Here is a 19,416-nt window from a genome sequence, read left to right as displayed (position 1 = left end):
AAGGTATATGTAAATCATCTGTCACTTAGTCCTCTGTTTATTAAACAGAAGTTCTGTAGCTCCTCTTTATTAAAAAAACAATTTTTGTTGAGTCATCAGTAATTCTTAACTTACTCAACTAGTCCCTCTGCTGGTTGCTATTCTTAGAAGTACAACATAACTGTTGTACCTCCAAAGAAGTACAATATAACTGTTAAACAGCAATAACTGTATTTAGAAAAATCCACTAAGAAATTTCAAAATAAATCACTCTGCTATGCAATCAATCAAAGTGTGAAATGAAACTACCTTTAACATATTTCTACACAAAATCTCAAATATAATTCTTTGTTATTGTTATTTATTAAAAAAATCTGTTAAACAACTCATTATCCAATTAAAATCCATTAAAAACTAACAAATAATTATAGTTGGAAATATTGCTTAAAAGAATTTAATATTGTTTCTAAGAGATTTTATTAATTATCTCAGTTTTTCTTTCAAGAAAGAGAAATCAAAAGGCTCAAAACCAGAAAATATTGTACTTTTTTATCTCCCCCTCAACACATTACTATTTATTATAAAATTTACTTGACTTTCTGGCCAGTCTTTGGAAAGACCCACTACCTAAGAATCAAGAAGCAATGCCCTACTACTCTTTAGAATGGTACTTCTGTAACTCTTAGGCTTTAAGAACACAAAAACAAACTTAAAAATGTGACTGCAGTGTAATAACGGTTAAATTTCATAGCTGTCTCAGAGGAGCATCTCTTACAAATCAATGTCTTCTTCAGCATTAAACAAGTTTAAATTAGTGCTATTACAAATCTATATTGTCAAGGTGTGTTCCTAAGGGATGGAAGTATCTTATTATGCAGATCTAAATGTCTTATCACTACGAAACTTGTTTACCTGAAACAGAAGAACATATTCTATTCTCTGTGGAAGGTTAGATTAGTACAGGTTTGAAGATGTGGTGATGTTCTAAAAGTCTATAGAAATAGACTTTGTGAAGGAACACAACCATATGTCTTTAGGGTGTACATGTAATTTATAGCAACTGTATAATGGAGTTACTCACTGTCTTTCCATGCTTGCAATTTTTTGACTATCATCTTTAACCTACAAAAAAGTTCAACAACTTTAATATACGAAATTAAATCTACAAATGAAAAAAGGAAAATTATATAAAAATCTGAATTCAAAATACAGAGAATAGAAAATTAGCATTTGAAATCACAAATTTGTGACGCAGTCCAACAAAAAGTGAAGATTTAGGCATTATGTCCTCCAAATGGTTAAAAATCATACTTTAAAAAATGAAATACACTTACCATTGGTCATTCAGACCAATAATCTATAAAGTATCAATGGTCAGTTACAATATAGGCCATTGTAAACTGATCCAATTACTCCTGGACTAGTATACCTGTTCAGTACCTCACAAGGATACTCTCTGGAATTAGGTTACAAGAGCTGTTCAACTGGATCTGTTTTCCCAACCAACATGTCTCATAAATAGGAGCAAGTGAACCACCTGAAAACCTCACCATACCAAATTTGTTTTCTTAAAATAATAGAATGGTTTAGGTTAGAAAAGACTTTAAAGATCGCCTGTTTCCAACTCACACTTCCTTCTACTCCCCAGTCCTGCCATGGGCAGGGATGCCATCCACTCGATCAGGTTGCTCAGGATCCCCATCCAACCTGGCCTTGAATGCTTCAAGGGGTGGGGCATCCACATATTCCAGCACCTCACCATCCTTACAATAAAGAATTTTGTCATAACATCTAGTCTAAATCTTCTATCTTTTAGTTTAAAAGAGTTTCCCCCATCCTGTAATTTTCTGCCTGCGTAAAAGTCACTCGTCCACTTTTTTATAAGCCTTCTTTAGGTACTGGACTTTGCCATCAGGTCTCTTCAGAGCTTTCTCTTCTCCAGAATGAACAGCTCCAACTCTTTTATCTTGTCTTCATAGAAGACGTGCTCCAGACCTGAGATTATCTTCACAGCCTTCCTCTGAACCCACTACAATAGTTTTGGCTGGACCTGAAATATCCCAACTATTTTTAATGTCAGATTATTTGCACTGCCTAGAGGACAGATAAAGGCAAAGTTCAAACCTAAGTATTTTCAAGTATTATCACCCCTAATAATGCTGGCTTGGAGAATCTTTGACGTAACAACATCTCCTATTCTTGCCTGCTTTAGTAATCTCTCTCTTTCCTCCTGTGGAGACTCCATGTTCTTATCCTCAGCAATCATTCGATCTCGATGTTCCTTGAGCTCATGGAGCTTTTCATACAACTGCACAGCTTCCTGTTTCACCGCAGAGTGTGCTATTTCCTGTTGGGAAAAGCAAACACCTACTAGCTGTTTTCAGATGGGAAGAGACCATTGTGGCAATCATGTTTTAGTACAGCAACACTTACCTATACATTGCAAGTGAAGCTTGTTTCTTACAAAAAGCACAGAGACAGTAAAAAGCACTTTATAAAGTACTTTATAAAAAGTAAAATTCATAATCCATATTGTCAATATTTCATTTTCTGGAATAGAATATCCCAATCAGTTACTTCTTGATTTACAAGTTCCTCCTTGGGCCAATTTTCTGAGGAGATTTATTACTTCACAGTTGCAGGGGATTTCAAACTATGTACAACATTCAAAAGGACTGAAAAATATCTAGCAGTATTTGAAAATTATACTTTCTGACTATATGCTTCAGGTCATAGATCCTTTTATTCATGAAAGACCCAGTATGAAAAAAAAAATCCCTCAATAAGATATTTTTACCCAAAACTGATTAGAAATTATTAGTGGAAACCAGAAAGGCAGATTTGCCTTCCCATACTAAAGCATGATCCTACAGTATCTGAAAATTTAAGGAAAAGAAATTACGCATATTTTTTCGATTGTATTATTCTTTACACTAGCATTCAGCGAAGGTTAGTATAGAGACCACTTGTTATCATACATACAGCTCTTAGACTCTCTTCCTTCACATTTAGTGCATCCAATTCCTGCTGTTGAACAACCAATTCCTAAAGCAAAATGCAAAATTCAGATAAAAATTACTACTTAAGTAACTTTTTGATCTAAACTTTAGTATGTATCAAATACTGTAAACTGTCCCATTGCTGCTCTTAAAAATTTGTAACACAAGACTCTGTCCAGCGCCTTCACATAACTCAGATGTAGTAAACACTTGCTTTCAGCATCCAACTTTTCCATTACTCTTATCATTGTTATTTGCAGTTGGGCTACTACCAAAAAATTGTTTGCACTTTTTCTAATTTTTTTTTCAGTCAGTACCACTGGTAGAATTTACTATCTGTATTTCAGGAGTTTAGAGTCAAATTTTAAAATCTGAATCACGACAGTTTCTTCATAGTCCAGAAAGAGACAGGTAAGCCCTGACTACTGATTCAGCTCATTCTAAGACAGATAGGAAACATGGAACTCATCTCTGTACAGACCATACAGAGGAACTTTTAAGACACCATGCTTGAACTAGATCGTCCCAGGGAGCTTAGAAGTGTTACTCTTGTTGTTAACATACAGATTAGTGAAGTAACAAACATTTTATACAGCCCAGTTATTTTTTTTTATACATTCAGACATGCAATAACAATAATAACAATAATAATAATATTAGAAAAAGCTAGTCAGATTCACTTTTTTACACAAGAAGAAAACTTTCTACTCAAGTGAACTACAAAAATTGCTGGGGTTATTTTTCCTTTTCTCCTGCTTTTTACACATGATGAAACATCTAAGTATCCCAATGGCTTTTAAAAACTGCATGTCAAACCCTAAATTCAAACAGAAAATTGTGAACATTATTTCTTCCTAAAGCATGAAATACAAGAAGGCAAAGCACTTGGTCTCAGCCAATTGCCTAATTTCCACTTCTACCTGGAAGATACCAGCAAGCTTTTTTATTGTATTAGTCTGTTGTCAATTTTGTCAATTTCTTCAGTATTTAAATTTTATCTAAACCCCAAAAAGCAAGTTTAAGAAATATTTTAGGTAAGCATAATGGAACAAGCCAACCTGGGAGAGTTTCTCATTAGCAGCTTTTATCTCCAGATATTTAGCCTGATTTTCCTGTGACATGTCTTTCATTATGTCATCTGCCACAATCTTTTCACGCTCGATATCTTCTTCTACAGCTTGAATTAACTTTTCTGTGCTGTAAAAATATAATGTTTTTGTAACTTTTACTGGTAAATACATATTGTAAACACTTATTTCAAACTCCAGTACTCCTTCAGCTTCACTGACGTGCTCAGTGTAACAGAAAAAGTCCAGATGCTATAAAAGGGTGTTACCAACTTGTATCCAATCTTCTTGGAACTGAATTAGCAATACAAACGTTCACAAAATGTAGAGAAGATGAAGAATTCTCTGCCTTTATAATACCCACATGGTATTTTCCAACATTCCCATAGTGTCTATCTGCACTGGTCTCAACACTTGCAAAAGTATGGTACTACCTCTCAATCAGGGAATTTCTGGAGTAACAACAAGCAGTTTGAAGATAGGAAGTAGATAAGAAATTTGTGAAAGCACATAAAGAAAACATAATACAGATATCAGGATTTGACAGCATCAGATGATGATGATGAACAGATTACTTTTTGCAAAGAATTGTTAATTACTTTAGAATGGAGAGTGGTTTCAGAGGTCTGAGCAGTGTAGTTTTTTAACTATGCAATAATTAGGACATTTGATATTTTTTACATTCTTGAATCAGGACTTTATTCTTGTTAGAAAATGGATAGCTTGCAAATTCAAAAACTTTACCATTCCAGCTATAGTGAGCTACAAGCAACTGTCTTAGCAGAGAACTGTTAAAGAACTGTTCTCACTGTTTTATGGTAAGTCTAGTAATTTCTGTGAAATTCCTGAAAACTAGAGAGTCAACTTGAAAACATACTTAAAGGAAATTAAAACTGAGACCCTGAAGAGTATACCTTAATTCCCTTCATTGTTCATGAAAGACTGCTAAAATGGTTTGCTTGTTTCCAGAGTGATTTCTCCTGTTAAAAATTACAAAACTGCAAAATACTTCCTGCAGGACTTTTTTTCATCTGTTTTCCATTAACTTTTCCTGAGTTGCAAGATGACAAGTTATAAATTGTGTAAATGACACTATTGAATCAAAGAGTACAGACAAAAATGACCTCAAGTTTAAGAGATGAGGCAAAATAGTGGAACTGCACAATGATAATTTCAGGGTAAGGAAATAATGAAAATATTGTAGAAGCAGGGTAGAACTGACATTGGAATGGACTTCTGAAGGTTGTCTGATCCAACCTGCACACTACTCGAAGCAGGTGTCAGTGTCTTTTTTAGGTTTTCAGTATCTTGAAGGATGGATATACCACAATGTATATCCATTGCTTTGGGCAAAGCTTTGATGTTTGTTTACTCTTACAAACAGAAGAGTTTTCTCTGATATTTAAAGGGACTTTGCTGTTCTTAATTTTCAGTTATTCTCCTGCCCTTAGGGATCACTGAGATCAGCTCCATCTTCTCAACCCCTGCTCATCAGGTATTTACTTCGATAAAATATCCACTTAGCCTTTTCTTCTGGAGATTAAACAATGACAGTTCTCTCAGCCTTATCCCACAGTATTCATCACTTACAAGGAATTCTCAAGAGTTTCAAAAATGTAACCACTTCCAACCAGCTTAGAAGAAAGATCCACAATCTCCAAGACATTGAGGATATTATGTAGCAATTCTGTCAGGTTAGCAGGCCATGCAGCAAAAATGCTTCAGACCTGATGATGATGAAACAAATAAAAATCATGATCTCCCACTTAGTTTGGCATATTTGGAGTGCACTGGGACTGTATAAGAAATACTGGATAGTTGTAACGTGACATTAAATTTAATACCCTCTCGAAACTAAAACTAATTTATACAGACCCGCTCCAAATATGAGTCCCTCACTGCATGAACAACAGTTTATAAATGGTTAATTATGTTACATGTGTTAATGGAAAAGAGATTTTCTTAAGCTACATAAGTAGTTTGATCCAAGACCTTTTGGAAGGCATGGAGCTAGGAGATGTCAGGGAGCTTTCATGTTACTTGTTTACTGAGTGCGCTTCATGCCTCAGTGTGGACCTAGGAAAGCTGTTGCAAGATCTTAGCAGTGATAGTTTCTCTCAAATCAAGCCCAACTGCGGACATGGAAGAAAGAAAATTGAGAAAGTGCAGTAAAAAATCCAACAAAATGCTAAGGGTGCTGATTTTCAGAAGAAATCTCCACTCCAGATGTAATTCTCCTGGAGACATTGTAATATGGCTTAGAGGGATCTTGTATTTGAATACAAACACAGGGCCTTTCCTGGAGATCACTGGAACCTTCAAAAGAGTGGGAATACAGTTTTCTACATGTATAGCAACACCACACTTGAGGGCAGTGAGGTCTCCAAGCTCTATAGCATTTCTCTCATCTTTGCCAGAGATTTAAAGTGTGCAAGACAGGACAAGGAAAGAAACTTTTTTTTCCAGCCCCCTCTATTTAAAGTGTGTGGACATATTACAATGTAGCCTCTTTACATGAGGTAATTCTCCTTTTCTTACATGATATATACTCCTGGCTAAATACTTCAAGATGATCCAGTATGTCCTTGAGACTAGAAATGTCTGACTTACAGTGACGCTTCTTCTCTGGCACAAACCTTGAGAGGGGAGGCTGCAACTTAATGATTTTTCAAGAGGCAATAAAAAAAATCAGCAATGGCTGTCACAGAAATACAATTCATTACCAGAAATAATTTGAACGCTATGCATGAAGTTGAATCAGGGATGAGGCTTGGAAAAATTGTAGAATGTTTTGAGATATTATGCAAAACAAAAGCACCAATAACAACAAAGACATAGTGAAGTAAAACAACTTATAATGCCACATATTGGAGAGGAATGGAGATAGAAAGGAGATGAACTGCTCTGTAGTTTGGTGATATGTACTGGACAGAATGAGTACTAATGCAAGTAAAAATGCATAGGACACAGCACTTGTATATCAATATAATCCCTTTTTTTCAACCTGTACATAGAAATTCACTCCAGAGAAAGTATGATTTGTTTTTATAACTTCCTGAAATACAGCCCTAATTACAGACATCCTTACAGGGCACATAATTCTCTGTAAATAATGACCTTTATCTATGACCCTGCAGCTCCTCTGACAATGGTATTTCCAAAACACAAGTATTAAAATGGAGTTAACTAGCTACTAGGAAGCTTCATTTTGGTATGCACACATCCTTACATTTTCTTCATTTGATGAATGATCAAATTAAAAATGCAAGTCTTTTTCTGTCTCCATAATTTCTTTAACTGATTATAACTCAACTTGCTTGTAAATCACCTGTGGCATTTAAACTCACTGCTTCCTCTACGATCTGGAACTTGACACTTCAGCATACTACAGTTAGACTTTCCTATTGGCTGCTGATCCAATTAAATCCAAGATGATTATAAGAAGTTGCTCAACTTAGTCAATCTTTTGCTAAGGATTTTCTAGGTTTATTATTTTTTTACACTGCCTGGTTATTCATCAGGTACAAAGGTTGAAGAAAAACAAAGTGCTGTTTCACCATATAATTTCTTGCCACCACACTGAAAAATCTACACATGTGTACATATGATACCTCTCAGAAGCAACCAAAAGGTAAGATACTTGGCAAGTCTAATTCAAAATGCAGGCAAAGATTTATTACCGTAACTTTGTTGCTAGACAGGAAGCCAACCCTTCTCAAAGTACATTAAAATTTCAGGAATTACTATGAACCTTGGACATGCTGAGTTGTTAAGTAAATTCTACTCTATTAAAAAGCTGGGGAACAGACTCTGAAAACCAGATCAATTCTATAAACAATCACCTTCCCAGAAAATTAATTACATTATCTTTAAATCATATCGTTTTCAAAGTTTTCAGAAAGAAAATTTTAAGAAGGCTCTTCTAATTACAAGGAAATATCAAAGTGCTACCAGTGTATTGCCAGTGTTTTGCCAGGCTAAGTCTCTTTTCAAAGCACTTAGTTTAAGCAGCAGCTCATAAAAACTGGTTCCAGTAAAATGCTAAACTGCAACTAAAATTACAGATTCTTTCCTGTTCTTTTACTGATTACACAAGTTCACACACAAAAAATGCAGGTAGTCACATTTGTAAGAAATCCCTACCTTTTCAGCAGAAACTTAAGTAAGAGCTAGGAGTTATGTTTTGTAATATGTGCAACTTAGATTTTTCAACTTGTTATTAATGTACACATTAACATTAAAAACAATACCTAATATATTTTCCCATTCTATTTAAGACAGCTCTTGTCTTCTAATCTGAAGACTACAATAATACTATTAATCTGTATTTATAAATTGCCAGGTTAAGATCTGCTCTGTTTCTGAACTTATAGGAAGCAGTATCTTTAAAGTAAAAATATGCTGCAAGATCCAGATGTTAAAATGGCCATTTTGGGAGTTCTTAAAGAGCATCATGTCTTCCATTAACAAGACACAAACTGAGTAAAAAAACATGCAGGCCACCAGTACCACCACTGACAAGTGCAAAACTTAATACAGAACATAATTCCACAGGGGCTGCTGCTAGCATCTCTTATCCCTGCCAGGGATAATGGCTAAATGGTAAAAGGTTTATGAACTCCCTCTGTATTCAGTATAAGTTTCTGACAGAAGTAGAAATACACAATGGATCAGAGCATTTTAAGTGGCATTTATCTTCCTCTTCTTTCCAAGAAGTTATGAAATTTCCAGGCTGATTCAATTTAGGTGAATAAGGTCAATCCTCTGGCATGCAAATATATAGAAGTTATCAAATAGACTTAATCAGTTTGTTCTATGACCTCATTTATTTCATTATGAACAGCAAAGGCTTTCCAGCACTCATTTTAAGGACTGGTGGAGGTTTTGAAAATCTGACAGGCTGCCTATGTTTAGCATTGTTTGTAATTAAACTTCCTCATATAATTTCCCCCACTCTTTTCTATTAAATTCAGTGAATATTCTGTACAGCTCACTTTAAACAAGTATCTTACACTTTACCTTTTGCGTTTCTATTACTTTGCAAGATAGAAATCTGGCAAGGAGATACTAATATTAACTTGACACCCTATCTTTTCAGATAAGAAAAGATTAATTAAGAAAAACTGGAAAAATTAAAGGTTCATTACCTTTTACATAACATTTTCATTCAAGTATAATGAATGGCATAAACAGGGACTAACTTAACATCTCACAAATATGGTGTAACATTTCTGCTCAAAATTAGTAGATACTACAAATAGTGTCTGATTCAAAGGCAATGACTGAGAGATCCTTTCTTTGAGAGATGTTAATGTCACAGTAAATACCATTTGTAGGACCTTTCCTAACTTTCAAAAAATAAGGCTTGAATCTATACAAGAATTCTGTCAATAGAGATTGAACCATGTTTACTTAGTTCCAAAGATCAGAGCAACAACTATACCTTCATGACAGAAAAGTGCCAGTTTATGTCATGTTATAGGTCACATTATGGACAAGAAAGAGATGAAAAGATTTATCTTCTAAGTAAATATTCACAAAAATGCTTAGTAACTTACATAAGAATGTAAAAGAAATCTGACTGGAGAAACCAACAATTCTCTAGTAGAGCACTCTGCCTCTGTCAGAGCAACAAGCGAAATTGTATGGGGAAAGCAAGCAAGCTTCAATCCTTTCTGCAGTTTACTCCAATCATAGCCTTCCAGTAAGCATAACTGCTTTAACAGGGATAATAATGAGTACAGCCCTGCCAATTTGTTTTATACATTTATGATACTCTTCTCTATTAACCTGTCTAATCAATCCCTTTTCTAGTTGCTGATACAGTCTGCAGACTGGATTTTAGGTTTGGCTCAATTAAGTGAAAGCTGAATTCATTAATTCTGATAACCCCTGTTTTTTCAATTAATTTTGCATTACAAAGTATTTATGTAGAACAAAATTTATTAAACTATCATTGAAATAACTGTATCTATTAATTTCTTAAACAATCACTACAAAAGACACAGGTATAATTCTAATCTTGATATGTAAAAGTGTTGTTTTTTACTAGGCTTCAAACATGAAACTCTACTGGCTTGTGATATGGGCTGGAACATTGTTTTTGAATCCAGTCACTGCTGACTGCAACATTACATCCCAAACCGTAAGTTTTACATTGATCTGAACTACCCTTACTTTTGAAAGATACACTTGAAGTAGAAGGCATTTTAAAAACTGTTTCATAAACATAAAAGTCCTGAAGAAAGAAATACAAAAATGCAAGTAAGAAGTGGTTTTCTGTGTAATGGACAATTAGCTGATGATAGTCATTGTAAGTGGGTAAATAACACTGAAGCATATTTGAGATTATTTTGTATCTCAAATTCTTCCAAACAACAGGAATGCCTCTTTACATATTTAAATAAATATACTCTTTTCAGAAAACAAAAATATTTCAAAGTATTGAGAGTAAAGCCTCAAATCAAAAAAGACTCTAGCTATGCTAACCTTTAACACAGAAAACCAAAATGAAGTTAAGTGCCATAGCATTCATATATATAACAAAAGTTTAGTCGAAGGTCTGCTCTAAACATGTTATTTTAAATTAAGAGTAAACGTAAATTAAAAAAAAACAAAACAGTTTAGAAACTATATTTTAATTAATTTACAGTCTTGAGTAAATCTCCTCTATGACACCTTCTTTCCAGATTATGTAGGAAAGGAATTCTTTTTACACCCAACAAATAATACAATCCAAATATTAATATTAATTCCAAAATGGTATGACAAACTGGTTACATTTTGGATGATCATCACATAAAGACTCATATACCTAAGCACTAAGTCGTCTGGAACATCAGGTCTCTAGACACTAGGAGGATTCATTCCACTCTCTCACCAGACCATGAATTAATTAAGAAAGATGTAGATAAAACTTAATGAAGAGCAATATAACTTTTCTTTTAAAGTGACAGCATTAAAAAATAGAAGATAATTTTCTCTTGCCTTTAAGAAACCTCACTGAGACACCATCTTTAGCAGACTTTTCTATGGTATTTAATTGTTGTCATTCTCTTTTTTCAACAGGTTGCTTGTGAGGAGTCGGCAAAGAACCTCTTTAATATCTCCCTCAACCTTTTTCAAAATGTTACTAAATTAAGCCTCAAAAAGATCAAAATCACTTTAGAAGATCATGACAAAGAGATTCTTGGGTGTTTTATTAACCTCACTGAACTTTATCTGAATGAAAACAACATTACTGTACTGAACAATAACAGCTTCTACAATCTGAAAAATCTCCTAACTCTGGATATTAGCAACAACTGTATTAGCACAGTTCATAAAGCAGCATTTTCAGGATTACATCAACTCTCAGTGTTGAATCTATCCTATAACATGATTGCTCAACTGGATTCTGATACATTTACTTCTCTAGAAAGTCTGAGAGTTTTAAATCTACAGTATAATTTTCTGAAATATTTTCATATAAAATCATCCTTTAAACTGACTAAAATTGCTTTAGCTGGAAACCCATGGATCTGCTCCTGTGACCTCCTTGACTTACAGATATGGCTAACTGCCTCCAATGTGACATTGGGTAAGTTTTGGTAAGAGCAGCATTTAATATTTTTTTACATCAAATAACTTTACTGTGAAAACTTTTTTTTCTGATGTAGATAAAACCAATCATCAATTTACCCATATTATGCAGTAATACAATAGCTATCCATGAGATTTTTTTCAAGTGCCAAAAAATTACCAGCATCTCATAGCCTTTTCACTGCTCACATTCACAGAAAATGAAAGCAACACCACATGTAAATTCACAAACATGGAAAAAATCTCCATCAAGATGGCAGCTATCCAACCAGCTGACTGCATAACTGAAAATACTCCTTTAGAAAACCCTGTAACTTCCACTCCTGCTGTTAATCTTAGAAGTAGCACCTTAACAGCTCTGACTCCAAACAACATCACTGGAAACAATGGAACACGTGCAGGTAATACACAGATATTTCACTTTACTGCTTATGAGCTGTCTGACTTGCTGTTCAATGACTTTATAGTGTTTTGCATCCCTAGTACACTCTGACTTTTCCATAAAAGCCAGGGCTACAAAGCAGGCATATCTCTATGTCCTGGTAAACAGTCACAGACATTGCAGTGAATATTAAGGTCTATTGAGTAGGTGTTCAAAACAGATAAACCCCACAACTCTCAAATTATACTAAAAAATGATGATGAAATTTCAAAGCCCTAAAATTCAGATAATTGTCTAGATCTCTGCCTAACAGAACGAGGGAAAAAACTTTCAAAAAAAATTGCTTTTTCCAAAATAACTGCTTTCTAGATGTAGTTGTCTTTCTAAAACATGATAGCATGAACTTACAGATTTTACTCCCATCCTAACTGTGCTCAGTATAAAGGATGTGAATGTGCCTGCTACACATTCTCTGGAAATTTCAGTGATAGTCTCCTCACCTTTCAATGTTAATCTGACATGTCAGTTAACCCTTCCATCCTGAAATGCTTTACTTCCTTCTTCTGGTTAAAGCAAGAAAATTATCTACAGATATATACACAAATTATAAGCTTACCACTGTGACACATTTCTTTAGCTGCATCACCTTATAATTTATTTATAGGGTAGTGGCGAGTACTCAAAAGCAGCTTCTAGATAAAAACTACTTGCAACTACAGTTTACTGAAATTTTTATTGTTAAAGAAGCAGAGCTGAAAGGATATGCCAAATAAAAGGCATGATATTTTAGGGTTCAGACATTATCATCATATAAAAAGTAAAGCCTGGGAAATAGAATTTGAAGGCAATTACTGATTATTTTTTTCCAAAGGTTATTCTTGGAATTTAACTTTTGGAAAAAAAAATATTTATATGTATTTATTATCTTTTATATGCCCCCAGAGCTTTGTCTTTGAAATAGATTTTGAAACAATTATTTTTTATAAATATGCAAGGTAGATTTATATTGCTGGGAAACATACTATGCACATACATTATTAGTCTCTGTTACTGACTCCCTAACAACACAGCAACAACAAAGCTCTGGAGACACTCAGTCATTCCCCTACCAATGTTTACTTGGTGAATTTTCAATTTAACTATGAAAAAAATCATACTTGAACTCTTACTAGTATTCCTCATGAAGATTACTCTTCTTTTTTTCCTGTTTTTTTAAAGAGTTACCACTTGTTGGCAAAAGCTGGACCTTCCTAGCAGGCGTCCTAGGGTTTGTCCTAGGCACCACACTCTTGATTCTCACTGCTGTAAAATGCCCAGCATGGTATCACTACTTGATCAGCTACCGTCACCGTCGTCTGGAAGAAAATGACTCAGAGATGTTTGAACAGGAGTTCTCAGCTGACATGAGTCCTTCTCCTTCAACATCGGGCACAAGCAGTGAAGAACCCATTGTAATATTTGAGAAAGTTCATGCATGTAGAGAGGAAGAAGATGGATTTATTGAGGATAAATACATAGATATTTATGTAAATGAGGAGCATTAATGTCTTAAACAATGGATGTTGAACTGACATTTAAAAAATGTAGTACACTTGTACTTCAATTTTATGCTTTATTACATGCAATATAGAATGCAGCCTATCTCCTTTCATCTTGCCAAATTCTTGAAAAGATTTTGCTGCATCAATCAGGAAGTTAAAAAAATGGGGTCACATGCATGCACTATTGGCACAACAAATACTTTAGAACTTGCAAAAATACTCATAATCCACTTTTTATAAAAACATATTTGGCTACTTATATTGGGGGGCTTACTATATATTCTTTAACATGCACAAAGTAGCAGGTGAAATTGGCATAATTATTAATGCTGCATTGTGAAGAGGTCTAGAAGAGAAAAATAATTTCTCTAAAATGCTGAAGCAGACCACAGCCAGACTAGGGGCTGGCTCCAAATCAATCAGAGCTGTAACAGCTCTGAAGTCTATTAGGCAAAACTAACACAATCAGAGAAGGGAGCATTTGGGTACTTTTTGACCCAAATTAGCACAGCAAGAAAGACCAACTGCTGTATTCCCAAAAATGTGTATGTACAGTGCAATAAAAAATTATCCTTACTGCATTGCTACTGAATCAAGTACTTTCTCTTCATATTTTCTTAACACTTAAAAATTAATTCTTTCAGGGTGGAACAGAGAAACTTGTGAGCTGTTGAAACCTACAGTATTAATACAATGTGACATTATTAACTGGTAAATTTGTTGCTTTGGAGTGGTTATTGATACATAAAATCTCATTGCTGTGATTGCTTTCACTGGCAACAAGCAGGATCATATCTTCTCCTGAACCTATCTTGTCCCTAATTTAACTACCCCAAAAACTCACTCTCAGCCTATCACTACACAAGCCATTCTCATGGCTTACAAATTCTTATTTCAAGCATCTCACCATCCTCATCTGTCCCTCTGCACAAACCTACGTTACTAGCCAAGCAAAGGTCTACTTCCCTGCTTGCTTTCTTCACTCTGCTGCTCCACAACAAAACTCCCAGAACTTGACAGCAGACTGCAAAAAGACAGGAGTCTCTAGTGCCACCTAGCCCTTCCTGGATGGCAGGGTAACTATCTTCAGAAGAGTTACTACAGTTTAATGCTAGGAACTCCAACTACAACCTGGCACTAATGTTTATCATCTTGAAATTGTTCACACGCATTGCACTGGTATGGTAGCATGTAACACCTCAATTTTCCCAAGCTGAGTTATGAGAAGTTGAGTTATTCAAAAATGAAAAACATACATGTAAATTTACTTACGCTTGTCTTTCTGTGAAAATTTTATCTATATTCTGAGTGTCTCGGTCATTCTGAACCTTTAACTTAAAAAAAAATAAAATAAAATACAATCAAGTTTGTAATAAATCATGGAATCATATAGGTTGGAAAATGTCTCTTAAGATCATCAAGTCTAACCCTTAACTCAGCACTGACAAGTCCACAAACAAACCACAACAACATGTACACATCTTCTAAATACTTCCAGAGAAATTGATTCACCTCTTATTTCTGTGGGATTTATTCCTGAAACACTTCCTAATATACTGTTTAAAACCACACAGATGGGATGAAAAGCATTCTTCTCTTTATGACACAGACATTGTACCTTTATTATTCAACCAAATGCAAACAAAAAAAAAAACTTATTTTGACCAAGAAATATTCAGGTGATCTTTCAAGTTACCAAAACAACCTTTACTGAAACTGGTTTCTTTTGTTTATGGAAAAATTGATCATAAGAAAGAAAATCTGCATAGTGCCATTCATGCCTTAACACTTAAAAGGCTGTATTAGAAATAAACAAGGAAAGCAAAGGAAGAACACAACTCTTTGATATTGTGGTGGCTATGTCAGAGACCTAGTTAATATTTTTACACTGGAGACATTTAGAAGGCTGAAGATAAAAGAGAACTTAATGTCCAGAAGATCAGGCAGCTTTACAAGGCAATACAGTCTGCTTAAATTTGGCTGTCTAAGACTAGTGTTTTGTGCTCCCAAAAAATAAAAAAGATAATTTAACACTCATAATTTGGGGTGACAACAGCCTTCTCAGATGTAAATCACAAAAAACCATCATGGGACAGTTAACACAAGACTTCAGGCAATTTTCTTACTGCTAACATGTTGCCAACATTACGAATAACTTAATTTGAAAAAAATGGCTTTTTTATATATGTCACACATTCAAAGCACCAAGAAAGTAACACATCCTTTCACTGTTAAAGCATAGCAAATATCCTAATTCTTACCATATTGTAATCACGGATCACTTCTGCCATATCTGTACTGGTGTTAAGTATATCCACAACCTGAAACAAGAAAGAATTCCAACCTGTTACTGCTCTCCTTTTCCTAAAAAAAACCCAAAAGTCAGACAAAAGGTTCATGAAAATAGCAAATTTTGGTTATTGCAATTGGAAAAAACATGATTTGGCAATCTGAATAGATGACATGTCATTTTTAGAAATAATCATCATTATATGTCGCTGTTCTAAGCACTGAAATATTACACAACACCAGTTTCTTAAATCCATATGCAGATGCTTCTCCCAATGTATAGTACACTTTTTGTTTACCTGTTTCCATCTCTTTCCTTGCCAATAACTGAATAAAGGCAGTATTAACTAGTAAATTTTCACATAGAAAGGTCAAAAAATTATTCAGAATAAAGCACAAGCAGCAAGAGAATAAATAGGAGCATTCAGTATCAAAATTCGACAGCAGCATACCATGTTGTAGTCTGCTAGTTGACCTTGAAAATCTTTGATTTCACCAGCTAAAGCCTCTGCCCTAAATATGAAACAAAAAGGTCAAACTTCAGATGGTAAAGATTTGCACATAAAATAAAATAATGAAAAATTATTATTAACTAAAATTAAAAATAAAATAATGAAAAAAACAACTACTTAGTGATTCCTTGAAGCCTGCTCAATACTCAAAAACAGTCTTGTGACTTAGAAAGTTAGCACTGCATTAGCTGCAATTTATCTCACCGTTTTTCATAGGACAAATAGACAGATTTCTCTTGCTTGTACATTTCTACTTCTTCCTGCAGCTTGTTAATTTCTGTTGTAAGTTCATTTATTTTACTTCTGAAAAAAATAAAGTAAAAAGAATCATCAACATTTGGATATCCAACTAAAGCACAGCTAAAACAGTAAACACATTTTACGATAGGATGTTTGCAATTAGTATCTCTCACACTGCACTTTGTTTCAACTCAGCATTTCTAAGGAGATGTAAGTGTAGAAAAAAGCAAAATGGTTCTATCAATTAAAGTCCTAAGTAGCTGCTGGAAAACCTTGGTATGAAATAAAATGTTTTAATTAGCTTTTTGTCTCTGCTGGCAAAACAAATGTGGAAATAAAAAAAAACACAGTCTAATTTCACAGAATGTGGGTACCATCCATATTTAAAATTACATATTTTAGGACTAATTATTCAACAATTAGTCCTAATTTTATCAGTTGCTCAATAATACGAGCAACTGATAAAATCCTGCATGCAATAGTTTGCACAAGGTCTTGCCTTTGCCATTGCTAGCTGAATGTATAATCCAAGCAAATAATCTGAAATGTATAATAAAAAATTTTTGTTTTGCAATGGTACTTGTTACAAATGGAGCTATCAGACCTAATAAACCTTGGAGCTGGAAGCTCAGAATCACTAACCCTCCCCTTACTAACACTGTGAGAGAGCATTTAACTTAGCAAGCCTAACAAGAAAAGCTCAAGGGAATCTACTTCCCTTCCTCCTACAGAATATCTATACGCAAATAACCTTCACTTTTACAGCAGCACTCCTATAAAAGTTCATTATACATGAACACCACTTATTTCATGCTATTTTCAAGCTCCAACTCTGTGTCTAAAAGGGAACAGACCATTAAATGTGTGCTGTTAAGACATACCTCAGCACGCCAAGGTAGTATGTTTTATCCAATATCTGTCTCTGAGGACCTGATAAAAGAAAGCAATATGATATTTTGCTTTAGATGAACTGTAAATTAGGAAAACAATTTGCAAAATTTACATTAAAAAATGTACAACTAATATCTTTTGGTGTCCCTATATAGTTATTATGTAATTTTTAAAAAGAAGACATTTTTGGACTGCTGTGAAGATAAACATTACTAATACAAATATAAACATAGTTACGATGTAACAGAGTATTTTAAGTATTCTGTAGTAATGGAAGAAGACACAATAACCTTGTTTTATTCTTTTGAGTTATTTTTAAAGACAGCTCAGTTACAGAAAAATGCTTATGTTTGGCTACCAAGACTAATCACAGAAACAGGGACGCTTTAATTTTCTCTTTCTTTTTGCTCCTCCTTTTAATCACAGCTCCTCACTCTGCAATTTACACAATGATGAAAAGCTTCCCTTTAAAAACCTAAATATTCTTTCAAAATATTTGCAGACATCTTGAGGGTTATTTTCAGTATAAAATACCTTTCACTGCAGTTTTTATTCCACTTAATCCCTGTTGAGTCACTGGGCGGTCTGCAACTTTAATCTGAGATGATAAGACTCCTCCAGGAGTCAAAGAACCACCACGAGAACCAGGTCTTGCTGTACTAGGAGGCATCTATAAAAACACAAATGAAAAATCTACCACGTCTGAAATATAACTTTATTATCCTTAAGCAATTGCAAAAGCAGTTAAAAACTTCAGTTAGTCTCTTCACTCTTTCTGTAGGAACCTTTTAGCATTTACATCTCTTCAAGGAAGCCAAGCTTCAGATGAATGTCTGCTGTAGAAGGTAAGGTATTACTTTTGAGCAGCTGTTCATTGTTCCATCTATCAGCAACATTAATGCTATTTAGGTCTCCCAGTTGAACTCTGGATGCTGGGTGTCCCTGATCTACTCCAGGGAAGGTTAGCAAAACTTTATACAAAACTGAAATCTTAAGTTCTTCTCAAAAAAAAACTTCTCCTCACTCTGGTCTTGGCACTAAAAAAAAAATAAGATTAGCAAAAACAAACAAACAAATCTAAAGACATAAAAATTAATGATATATTTTTAATATTTTCTAACATACCGCTGTTCCTACTCTGCCTGCTGACGGAGTCCTTGATGAAGAGGCAGGCCTTGATGAAGAGGTCAGTCCTATTCCTGATCTTAAGACAGAACGAGCTGTGGGAGGTCTGTTACCGCTGGCCATACTCGTTTCCTTTTTAACTTCTCTCTGGTAAGAAAAGAAATCATCCTTTGATTTGCACAAGGTCCTTAAAACTATGAGAAACCGACTCTTTAAAGCATAACTCTTACTACAATGTTATGGGGGGGTAGTTTTGGTTTTTTTAGCAATTTGCAAAGTACTTCCTTACTGGATGGTACGAGACCATGAGCGGCAGGGCTCGGGAAAGACCATTTAATGTAAGCTGAGGCAGCACTCTCTTTTCAGTGTTTAATGAGCTCTCAGCTTATTCTTGTAGCATTTATTGTTTCACTATCTGAAAGCAAATCTTTAATGAAACAAACTGGAAGTGAGCAACTGGTGCAAATACTCATTCTGGTTATCTACAGAGGGTCCGTAAACCATCACCCATCACTATAGCAATCCCAAACCGCGCTGTCCCTCACAAACCCCGGCAACATTCGCCACCCCCGAAGGAGCCCATCAAGGAGCCCATCCCAGCCGCACAGCAGCGCGGAGCCAGCGCCGCGACCGCCCGGGAGGGCCCCGTCCCCTCACCGCGCCCCTCAGCCGCCATCAGCCCGCGGGCAACGCCGCCGTATCGCAGCAACCGCTCGCGGGGATATCGCGATGGCCGCAAATCTCGCTCCAGCCGGCCGTGCCTCCCAAAGACTACGATTCCCAGAGGGCCTGGCGAGGGAAGAGCGGCGG

At 35.0% G+C, this 19,416-nt stretch overlaps 2 protein-coding genes across 4 annotated transcripts in view; one reads left to right on the top strand and one right to left on the bottom strand.

The window, feature by feature from the left end:
- Positions 1-19,310, bottom strand: part of IFT74 (intraflagellar transport 74) — a 43,966-nt gene extending 24,656 nt beyond the window's left edge. For 2 of the 3 annotated variants that reach the window (XM_058044505.1, XM_058044503.1), the window contains exons 1-12: positions 19,264-19,310; positions 18,607-18,753; positions 18,016-18,151; positions 17,472-17,520; positions 16,555-16,653; positions 16,291-16,351; positions 15,811-15,870; positions 14,822-14,883; positions 4,037-4,175; positions 2,962-3,024; positions 2,183-2,326; positions 1,061-1,101 (exon numbers count right to left, since the gene is read on the bottom strand). In XM_058044505.1, coding sequence (XP_057900488.1) covers positions 1,061-1,101; positions 2,183-2,326; positions 2,962-3,024; positions 4,037-4,175; positions 14,822-14,883; positions 15,811-15,870; positions 16,291-16,351; positions 16,555-16,653; positions 17,472-17,520; positions 18,016-18,151; positions 18,607-18,729 — 977 coding nt within the window. In that variant the 5' untranslated portion in view covers positions 18,730-18,753; positions 19,264-19,310. Of the gene's footprint in view, positions 1-1,060; positions 1,102-2,182; positions 2,327-2,961; positions 3,025-4,036; positions 4,176-14,821; positions 14,884-15,810; positions 15,871-16,290; positions 16,352-16,554; positions 16,654-17,471; positions 17,521-18,015; positions 18,152-18,606; positions 18,754-19,155; positions 19,233-19,263 lie in introns of those variants that run through there. The other variant, XM_058044504.1, reaches the window with a different exon arrangement.
- On the top strand, positions 7,622-13,608 carry LRRC19 (leucine rich repeat containing 19). The gene is made up of 5 exons (XM_058044506.1): positions 7,622-7,676; positions 10,098-10,190; positions 11,114-11,624; positions 11,824-12,027; positions 13,227-13,608. Exons 1-5 carry the CDS (start codon positions 7,650-7,652, stop codon positions 13,550-13,552), a joined length of 1,161 nt encoding a protein of 386 aa, XP_057900489.1. The 5' UTR covers positions 7,622-7,649; the 3' UTR covers positions 13,553-13,608.
- Positions 19,311-19,416: the final 106 nt, after the last annotated feature.

Source organism: Melospiza georgiana, chromosome Z (genome assembly GCF_028018845.1).
Source record: "Melospiza georgiana isolate bMelGeo1 chromosome Z, bMelGeo1.pri, whole genome shotgun sequence".
Classification (NCBI taxonomy): domain Eukaryota; kingdom Metazoa; phylum Chordata; class Aves; order Passeriformes; family Passerellidae; genus Melospiza; species Melospiza georgiana.
Note: the sequence above shows the minus strand (reverse complement) of the source record. Positions and strands in the feature narration are given on the sequence as shown.

Bases quoted from the DNA above. Each gene is read 5' to 3' on its own strand.
- LRRC19 (XM_058044506.1), top strand. From the start codon at position 7,650: ATGATACCTCTCAGAAGCAACCAAAAG. The intron at 10,191-11,113 runs GTAAGTTTTACA...TTTTTTCAACAG, and splicing joins GCAACATTACATCCCAAACC to GTTGCTTGTGAGGAGTCGGC. The intron at 12,028-13,226 runs GTAATACACAGA...GTTTTTTTAAAG, and splicing joins AAACAATGGAACACGTGCAG to AGTTACCACTTGTTGGCAAA.